Source organism: Hermetia illucens, chromosome 4, assembly GCF_905115235.1.
Source record: "Hermetia illucens chromosome 4, iHerIll2.2.curated.20191125, whole genome shotgun sequence".
Taxonomy (NCBI): domain Eukaryota; kingdom Metazoa; phylum Arthropoda; class Insecta; order Diptera; family Stratiomyidae; genus Hermetia; species Hermetia illucens.
The window spans coordinates 33,594,107-33,604,764 of NC_051852.1; the positions used below are offsets into that span (position 1 = coordinate 33,594,107).

General features: G+C 45.1%; 1 protein-coding gene across 1 annotated transcript in view; it reads left to right on the forward strand.

Annotated features, from left to right (window-relative positions):
• The window catches only part of LOC119653458 (nuclear pore complex protein Nup88), a 339,096-nt gene extending 328,438 nt beyond the window's left edge, over positions 1–10,658 (forward strand). Inside the window, exons 9-12 of the mRNA XM_038058069.1 lie at positions 55–652; positions 721–880; positions 10,389–10,477; positions 10,540–10,658. Coding sequence (XP_037913997.1) covers positions 55–652; positions 721–880; positions 10,389–10,477; positions 10,540–10,603 — 911 coding nt within the window. The 3' untranslated portion in view covers positions 10,604–10,658. The remainder of the gene's footprint in view (positions 1–54; positions 653–720; positions 881–10,388; positions 10,478–10,539) is intronic.

Sequence of the window (10,658 nt, forward strand, 5' to 3'; positions counted from 1 at the left end):
TACTACACCCAATATTTCCAACGGCTTCATTTTCATTATTCAAATTTATTTTAGATTCCTCCCTAACATCACTAAACACCGCCTCCCAAGCGGAATACCTGATATGTACAAAAGCACTTGCGACAGGGAAAATCAACCCTGTCCTTGGATTCACCCTATTCCAAATGCCTTCAGGCATTGTGACTCTTCTCGGAAGCGGTCAAGTTCTCAGTTTGAACTTGGTATCCGATCCCAGCCTGCTTCCCTCCTGGGATCTCGCCAACACCAATAATTCTCCACAGAAGCACACAAGCGATTTGCCGATTCAAAAAATTATGAGTGAATCGTTTGTAACGCATATTCGCAACATTCTCAAGAGTTCTGTAACACAGCCGATCTTATCGCTGGATAAATCCTCGGAACCTGGAGCGCAAGAGGCTCACGCCTTGTTGCAACAAGCGGTTCAGGTCCTAAAAGATCAGTACTTCAGCCGCCACGAAAAGGCACGGGTGGAGATACTGAAACGAGTTAACATTCTGAAACGACTAAAGGAGCAACAGCAGAAGGAAGTGAGCCTGTTGGAGATGGAAAAGGAGAAGATACGACACAATGCGGAGCAACTAGCGGAGAAATACGAGGATATTTGCGATAAGCAGCAAGTTATCACGCGGAAGTATGACCATGCGATTTACATTATTGCAACAAGGGACCAACTAAAATTCATTAAATTATTCTTTACAGGTGCCAGGAGTTAGTAAACAAAGCCAACTTATTCCTGCCGAACAATACTGTAGGCGACAGAGATTTCATTGAAAATGTTGAAAGGATCAACGAAGCGACTAAGAGAATGCAGGCGGCCATCGAACAGGCGAAGAAGAAGATTAATACTCAGCGATTACACGTAAATACTTATTTCCTTAATATAATAACGAACATCATACAAATCCAAAGAAATTTGAGATAGCTTTGGACATATTTTGGAATCCTGTAGACTGGACAAAACTTTTCTGCCTCCTTATTTTCGAATCTTACTCCGAATTTCGTTTTATTGAGTTTGTGTCTTGGCTTTGTCGACAATTTCGTTGATACACCGTTTGTCTGTTCCGGGGTTTGAAGCTGGGATTGTGAATATTGGTTGTTGGATGTGGTTGGAGTGGGCATTAATAATTGTGCCTAAGTAGTTTAGACGTTGTTTCCTCGTTGGCGGCAGTCGCCAGCTTCCGCCATATTTTCTATTCGATCTTCCGCTTCATAAAGTGAAAGGAGTTCTTCTGCCCGTTTTCCGACGAAATGTGGAATTCAGTTTGTTATATTAAACAAATAATGGAGTAGGTTTCACCTTTGTTGTGTATGGTATTGTTGCTGTAAGTATTTTGCATTGATTTTGTCTATATCCGATGTATTGAGAATTTCCGTGTCGCTTCTGGGGGGGATACGATATGATACTTTAATGATGGCGCTGGGCTTGCGGAACATGGCAAATAAGTTGAGAGAGAGAAAGGATTCACAGGAAGTCAAGATACGGAAGATATAAGCAAAAGTTTCATTCGTCAATTGCAATTAAAAATGCAATTGCAAATCGACGGGAAGCAGAATGAAATTGTTATTCCGATAATTTATATCACAATTTTTCTAGCGATCAAAGTACTCAAACGGGAAAAGGGAACGCCATTTTGTTTTGTTTTTTCAGTAAATCCCAACAACCTGGATGAGTTTTCCATTTATGTTACAATAGGTGAAAAAAGTATTCGACCTGTAACCACTGTTGCAAATATTCTAAAAAACTAAATTTAACACAGAAATAATATTTGATATTTTAAAACACAAAATACTTAAGTTTTTATTGAAACACTTTTCTGAATTACAAAAGTTTAATTTAGATTAGCGTAGAGGAGCCGCCTTTCTTAGTTCCATTGTACTATTTCCGGAAATTGCCTATTCAATAGCCTCGCAGGCTTTTGCGAACCTGAAAGCATTCTCCAGACGCAGAGAGTGCGCAGATTAAAGAAACCTTACCGAAGTGTCTTCATCTGAGATCTAAGGAAGTCGGATAACTGTACATGATATGCAGAGCCGTCTCCCCGTCCTCCTCACATTGGCTAAATATAGCCGAGACCATGACTTTAATTTTTTCCATGTGGTAGATCAAGGAGCAGTGTCCCGTTAAAAGCCCTACTAAGGTTTTCATGTCCCACTTCTTAAAGCCCCGGGTTCCTTCGCAAAGATTTTTTGCTGCTGGCAGAAGTTCAAATTTCTCTATTTTGCAACGTGAATACTTGCTTCTTCAGAGTAGACTTGACAGTGAATGAACGGATGCCAAAAGCTGGTTCTGGCTCCGCCATTGTGGATCCAGAACCTTAGCAAGCCAGTCTGCCAAATTCCTAATTACCGGCCATGTTTGAGTGCCCCGGTACCCACATCAGGAATGTTTCGTTCAGTCGGCCAAGTTTCAGTAGCAACTGGTGGAAACCATACACCAACTGGCTTGACATGCGGTTGCTGTTTAGTGCTGACAATGCTGTCCGACTGTCGGAACAGATTCGTATGGTGTCACCTCAGCATTTTTGTCGCAGATATTCTTCTGCTGCTAATAAAATAGCATATATCTTCGCCTGGAATATAATAATAATCGTTGGCGCAACAATCCATATTGGATCAGGACCTTGAAGTGTGTTAGAGCACTTCATTCAAGACTGCCACCAGTGAGATTTGAACCGCGACCTTCCGTATGGCAGTCTTGTGCTCTAAACATTCAGCTCTCGGGACACCTGGAATATGGTCGTCATTTTTCCAAGGGGTCGGGCTAGTTTTATAATCAGATTTCCTGAGAACACCCCTGTGCCAGATCCGTTTTCCATGACTGATCTGTCAGTTGAAATTATTAAGTTTCTAATCCCAAAAGACTCGTGGCCCTCTATTGACCATTCTTCTCTGTTAGTATTACGACGAATCTAGAAACCATATGATCAGGGGGCATCAGAGCCACCTGATGCTCGCCAAGAAATTTCCAGATGGACACATGACCGTCTGATTGACCGCCTTTCCACGCGCCAATAATCATCATCATCAACGTGGCAAAAACCGATATCCCGTCTAGGCCTGCCTTAATAAGGAACTCCAGGTATCCCGGTGTTGTGCCGAAGTCCACCAACTCGATATCCCTAAAAGGTGTCTGGCGTCCTGACCTACGCCATCGCTCCATCTCAGGCAGGGTATGCCTCGTATTCTTTTTTACCATAGATATTGCCTTATAGACTTTCCGGGCTGGATCATCCTCATCCATACGGATTAAGTGACCCGCCCACCGTAACCTATTGAGCCGGATTTTATCCACAACTAGACTGTCATGATATCGCTCATAGATTTCGTCATTGTGTAGGCTACGGAATCGTCCATCCTCATGTAGGGGGCCAAAAATTCTTCGGAGGATTCTTCTCTCGCACGTGGCCAAGAGTTCGCAATTGTTCTTGGTTAGAATCCAGGTTTCCGAGGAATACATAAGGACTGGCAAGATCATAGTCTTGGACAGAGTTTTGGCCCTTTGATGAGACATTTCGAGCGAAACAGTTTTTGTAAGCTGAAATAGTCTTTGTTGGCTGCAACAACCGTGCGCGAATTTCATCGTCAAGGCTGTTATCGGCTGTGGTCTTCGACCCTAGACAGGAGAAGTTTTCAACTGTCTCAAAGTTGTAATCTCCTATCTTTATTGTTCTCGTGTGTGATTGGATGTTGCTCGATCTTTGGTTTTTAGTGCTGACGTTGCCACCATGTACTCTGTCTTGCCTTCATTTATGTGCTGCCCTATATCTCGCGCCGCCTGCTCAGTCTGGATGAAGGTAGACTATACATCTCGGATTGTTCTTCCCATAATGTCAATATCGTCAGCGCAGGCCAGGTTGAAGAGGACGCATGATAACATATCCACCTGCCTTAAATCGTTATTGATGTTGAATGGCCTCGAGAGTGAACCTGCTGCTTTTATATGGCCTCGCACATTGGTCAGGGTCAGCCTAGTCTGTCTTATTAATTTCGTAGGGATACCAAGCAGCCGTGTACAATTTTACCCATGGCCGGGTACAATTTTACCCTCGCTGTGTTATCATAGGCGACCTTAAAGTGAATGAAAAAATGGTGCAACTGATGGCCATATTTCATCAGTTATCCACGGCTTGCCGCAAAGAGAAAATCTGATCTCTTATTGATCTGCCTGAAGTGAAGCCTCTTTGGTATGGGCCAATGATGTTCTGGGCGTATGGGTCCATTCGACTTAGCAAGATAGCGGAGAATACCTTATAGATGGTACTCAGCAACGTGATACCTTTATAATTGCTGCACAGCATGATATCTCCCTTTTTATGTACGGGACAGATAGTGTCTCATTGCCAGTCATTAGGCATTGATTCGCTCTTCAACACTTTGAGTATAAGTTGATAAACCACTTGGTGTAATTGGTCGCCTCCACATTTAACCAATTCGGCTGTAATTCCATCGGCTCCTGGCGACCTATGATTTTTAAGGCGGTGGATTGTGCGGACTGTTTCTTCTATGCTTGTTGGTGGCAGCATTTTTCCATCGTCTTCAGTTGGCGGGACCTCCAAATCGCCGATATTTTAGTTGTTGAGCAGTTCATCAAAATACTCAACCCATCGCTCCAATATGCCCATTCTGTCGGAAATTAGAGTTCCCCTCTTTGTCTCGGCAGGATGAGCATCAAGGTGTATAAGGCTTCATCCTGCTGACTTGTTAGTAAAACTTGTGCACCTGGTGCGGTTGCTGTACTTTTCGAGTTCACAGACCTGTTGGTTCTTCCAGGCTTCCTTCTTCCGTCTGTGAAGTCGTTTCTCCGCTCGACGGAGTTCTTGGTATGTCTCTACGCATGCCCGCATTCTTTGATAATGCAACATTACTCGGTATGCAGCATTCTTCACCATGTTGGAGATAGGGTTTGATAGTAGAGCTGTTGGTGTTGGTTCAGCAGGCGTTTCCCAGGTTTTATGCCCCATCGCGGGTACCAATCCACGTTTCGCCCTGGGACCTATACTACCCTTTGACCACCAATCGCGAATGCGAATATCGGCACGGTTCATTGAGAAGCTACGTTTTTTATTTGATGACCTCGTGTATCTCATGGTCGCCGTTTCATCTTGAAAATTTGTCCTCAGTCTGGTCAAAACAATATATATTGAATTTTTGCTTAATACGCTGGATGGGGATTTGAAAGCCTCGCGACTGCGGACCCCGCTTGTGAACGGGACAAAGGCTAAAAAAAATACTCTCAAAATTGCAATCAGACATGATATTAACCACAGTTGTAATTTGAACTACAGTTTTCCGCCATCAAAGATACTAAAGATTGCTCACTTTTGGCTTGAGTGAGTTCTCTCCTCGGGAAACCTTACCGCGCCTTGTTCATTTCACAGCCAAGTGACGATTAAGGCACTTAGGCTCAATCAGGTGAACTCTAAACTGGTATGGGAATGCCTTGAGAGACTGAATACGCTTGGCTCGCTAAATAAGGTTTGGTTACTTTGGGTTCCAGGCTATTTTGGGTTGGAAGGCAAAGATGCAGCGGACAAACTGACTAAGAAGGGTGCAGGGACGCCTTTGCACGGGCCAGAACTCTTCTGTGGAATCGGAAGCTGGCTATGACCTCGAGAATTGAAGAAGAACGGCTAACAGAACTATACTGGGCGAGCCTACCAAGAATGGAGCAGTCCAGGGTGCTTATTGACGGAATCCAAGTACACAAAGGACTGTTTAACCTTCACCAAAAAACATTGCTGACTAAACCCTGCACCTAGCGCTGGTGAGAAACTGAATGGCGAACACAAACAGAACGAACGAGCAGATAGTGGGAATGGACAGTGAGCTGGCTGTAGCACGAAAATGCGTCGCTCCTCCAGCGCCCAGCAAAGGCTGGAATACCCGACCAGACACCGGGATGCGCAAATAGAGCAGAAGACTTGCAAAGTGATGCGGCACCTGCAACTTAGAAGGGGAACCCAGGCAGTACCACGCAGTCCTATAGTTGCGGAAAGAGGCACAGTGGAAACTGCCGAAACTAACCAAATGGTTTCGAATACAAGCCGGGTGGGAGGGTTGTCGACTAATCCGACGCAAGCTGAAGAGTAAAAGGCTTATTAAAAAATGCACGGCAGTTGTAAAGTGCATGCGATCCACAACGTTCCTCCAGAAAAACGTCAGTGAAGGAGTGAAAAACGGACAGAATTTCATAGTATAGGTGGACATGGAGAACAAGAGAAAATCCGCGGGAAGCAGAAACAACCGCGCCTCCCGATGAGAATACTGCGAGCGCCAAACGAATTGCAAAGCGACTTCACTCAGTTACTTTCCAGGGCTGGAAAGAAGAAAGCGAAGGAGGGGCAAGAGACAACAACACGATACATCACCAGAAAAATCTCTGCCTAAAATTAAGGCGGACCCGAAGGACGGAGCAACAAAAGAGAAGATGGTGAAACGAAGGTCGACTAGACCGCCAGTTCTGCTTATTAAGCCAACGGAAGGCGAGACTTTTGCGGAGGTCCTCAGTGAAATCCGTTACAAGATAAAATCCGAAGATAGCGGAGCAGAAGTCTCTTCCATCCGTAAAACGAAGGGTGGTGAAGTCTTAGTCGAACTAGGGCCGAGGACAACAACTAAAGTTACGTTCTGTGAAGTAGTCAAGGGGCTTTCGGCAAAGAAAGCTTTGTATTCCAGCCTGGAACCCACGATCTCTCTGGAAATCCGAGACCTTGACTGCCTCACAGAAAAGAACTAGGTACAAGAGGCCATCTAACACGAATGTCCGGAGGTAACCAATGTCTGGATTGGTATCACCTCTGCGAACTCCCGAGGCGAAAAACTCGCTGTGGTGGAAGTTGCGGAGCAATACGCGAGGAAGCTTCTAAAGAGCAAAAAAATCAGAATTGGTTGCGTAGTGTGCAGCCCCCACCAAATGTTACAGATGTTTGGATTATGGGCACACTTCTGCAACCAGTTCTTGGACCTAGCAACAGGGCAACATGCCGCAAATGCAGCCAGGCAGGCCATAAATCAAACACCTGCAACGAAAAAGAAAACTGCATCCTATGCAAGGACAGTGGCGCGTCTAATGGGAACATTGCGTACAAAGTGAGCTCGGAGCGGTGTCCAGTTTTCAGAGCAGAACTGGAAAGAGCTAGGACGCGATCAACATGATTCTGGAAGACTTCTCGGCAAGCGACGATCAATACATTGCCTTCGAAGTAGTGGACACAAACTCTCGGTGTGCGCCTCCCGGCGCCCTTCCTGTGCATGGAACGTTGCGAAGTTGAGCACCGGGAGGTTTGTCGAAACTCTTGGAGCAGGTAGGACTGCGTTGGAAGGTGTTCATGGGAATGCTGGCGGTGTAGCTAACACTGTCGTAAATTCAGTTATAAACCTGATAACGACAGCCTGCGGAGTCTCCATGCCCAGGATGGCATCGAGACGTGGCAAACTTTCTATGTATTTTGGTTGCTGGTGGAAATTGCCGAACTCGGGAAGGAGTGTCACAGGCTCCGCCGCTTAACACAACGTCTAAACCACCGCGAAGAGGCATGCACCATACTGACAGCGCAAATTAGCCAAAAGGAGACTCCGCAGCGCAATAAACAGGAACAAAGCTCGCGTTTGGCAGGATCTGGTCGGCGAGGTGAGTGGGGACCCGTGGGGACTCGGTTACGAACTAGTAACCCGAAAAATTGGGGCTCTGTGGAAACCCTGCTCTCTTAAGGCCGAGCATTGTACGGTCAAACTGAGGCCGAGGACCGTCCACTTTTCTCTATAAAAAAGTTGGAAAAGGCAGTGCTCTCTATGAAAAGCAAGAAGGCGCCAGGACCCGATTGTATTTCAGCAGAGGGATACAAACTGGTATTCTAACATCGTCCAGGCCTACTGTGCTCGGCGCATTCAACGCTTACCTAAAAGAGGGCATTTCCCCTTCTCGGTGGAAGGCGGCGAGGTTTGCACTGATTAGCAAAGGGAAAGGTGACCCTGAGTTGCCGTCCTCATACCGCCCACTTTGTATGCTTGATATTGCTGGGAAAGTGCTCGAAAAGCTTATTAAGCTAATCGTTGCCGGAGACTTATCTCTACGGCAGTTCGGTTTTAGAGTAGCGAGGTCCATAGTTGATGCTGTCATGCAAGTCGTGGATGCCGTTCGACCCAGCCGCTGAACTCGACGGGTGGTGCTCTTCGTAACGCTTGAAGTCAGAAACGCCTTTGATTCCGTAAGATGGAAAGATATTCTAGGCACACTAGACAATATTTTCCATCTGCCAAGCTATCTCTTACGGATATTGAAAGACTACCTGAGAAATCCTTCACTGCTCTATGAAACACTAGAGGGTCAGAGGAGGATGGAGGTAATGTCAGGGGTAGCCCCTAGGGCCGGATCTCTAGAACGCTACTTATGATATTCTACTTAAACTGGACATGCCAAATGAGTCGTGCCTGGTCGGTTAAGTAGATTATGTCGCGGCGATTGTTGCTGGACGCACTGTCAAACAGGCGCAAAGCAGACTTGGCATATTGATGCGACGGGTAAGCGGATAGATGACTGCTCATGGTTTCAACCTTGCATTAGAAAAAACCGAAGTAGTCGTCCTAACTTAAAAAGAGAATTATCATTCTGCGTCCTATATCGTTCGGCGAGTCGATAATTGAGTCAAAACCAGCGGTTAAGTACCTCGGGCTGACTCTTGACTCAAAGATGATTTTTTTTTTGTCAAATCAAAGCAGCAGCGAACAGGGCTGCAGCTGGAGTTTTGGCGTTAAGTAGGCCAATGGCAAGTATTGAGGTAGGTTAGTAGGCGACGTCTCCTGATGAGTTCAACGCAGTCTGTCCTCCTGTACGGGGAGGTATAAGGTATGGGCTAACTCTCTTGGCAAGGAGGTATATCGTAAGCGTCTCGCGCAAGTACAGAGACGAGCTTTGCGGGTGGCGTCTGCGTACCGCACTGTCTCTGAACCGGCCGTGATGGTGATCGCGAGAGTGATCCCCGTTGCCCTTCTTGCTAAGGAGCGTGAAGCAAGGGAGGTGGTTGCTCGTGAAGAACGGCAACGCACCCTAGATAAGCGCCATCTCTCTTGGCAAAATGAAACTAAAGGCAGATGACTGTGCAGGTGGAGCTGAGTTGCCCATTACGGTCGGGTCCTTCTCGTTGCAAACGAGATAGAACTCGACCGGTAGAGGAACCGGGTGGCAGGGGGTTCCTTGAACTGACAGTACCCTTCCACCGCTCTCCTTTCGTTGGTGAAAGGAATTCCCTGATGCGAAGGCTCCACAAGGCGGGAGAGTTCGGGGACTAGCCCAAAGTAATGTGACAAACGGTTCCAGGCTAGCTCTCTAACGATGAGGAGGTGTTTAGTTTGTAATCCGACGATGTACCGTTGCAGGAGTCTGTGCGTAAATGCAGTCACTTAACCCACCACAAAAAAAAATCACCTAGGGGACTAGGGATATCTACGGCCACTGCCTGCAGGTTCTGTACGGAGTGCGTTGAAACCTCTATACACGTTCTAGGACGGTGTATGGCACTTGTGCAGAGTAGGGCGAGGCACCTGGGAGAATACTTAATATCAGATGCAAAGTTGAAAGATTTGGAAATAGATGCTAAATTTCCTAACGGTTATAGGCTTGCTTGAGATAGTATAGTTAATACGTACACTATAACCAGTAAAAGGGGCACAATAGTTATTTAAGGACGCAGTGCGATTTTCCCTTAATAGAACAAAAATAAATAAAAATCTATAAATAGACTAGTTAGCAGTGAGTAATATTCATCCATCAGATACCTCGTATCAACTTGCGTACTGACGCCGCTAAGTGTCGATTCCTCATTTTCTTCGAGAAAGATAAAAGCACAATGACTTTGTGCTGTCGATAAGATCCCAATCTATACTATCTACTATGATATTTACTAACCAAACAAGACTTTAGAACTTTATTTATTACTTAAAAGGCACACTTCCACTGCTAGGGCTAAAGTGCATCGCGTTGCTGTCGCATTCCGCACGAAATTTCTTCTTATCTGCCAGATAATCTTCCTTTCTAGTTTTATAGAAAGGTCCAAATTACTATCTTATATTGACCAAGCTATTAGATGAATGTTTGCGTGGGTTTTCTTAAAAAAAGAGCATGCATTGCTATTGCAAAGACAGACATCGATTCCTGTGATAAAGTCGTTGATTCGAACCGACGTTCGTCCCCTAACGCACTCTCCTTTGGTTAGTAGTTACGTCATAGCTTGTATGCTTCCACTAGAACCATCTTCCGTATAATTTCCAACATCAAAGTAGAGTTATTTATTCTGGGTTACTACCATACTCCAAACATTTTGTCCATAGCGCTTAAGCTGAGCTTTAATAGTCATTTTATATTTTTATAGATAAACAAATTTATGCAAACAGGCGAACAGAAGAAGATTGAATTGCCACCGAAGCAGGAGAAAACAATCAAGGAAATACTATCGCAAATGTAAGTGGCTTGATTTTGGTCTATGCTAATGGATAACACAAGGTTTTCCCATTCTATTCCAGAACTGTTGAAATCGATAGCCAAATCAAGGAAATCAAACGCGTCAACAACATCGTCAACTTATAAGTTAGCATCAATTTTTGTATGTTCGGGAATTAAATAAATTTTACTTAAAAAACAA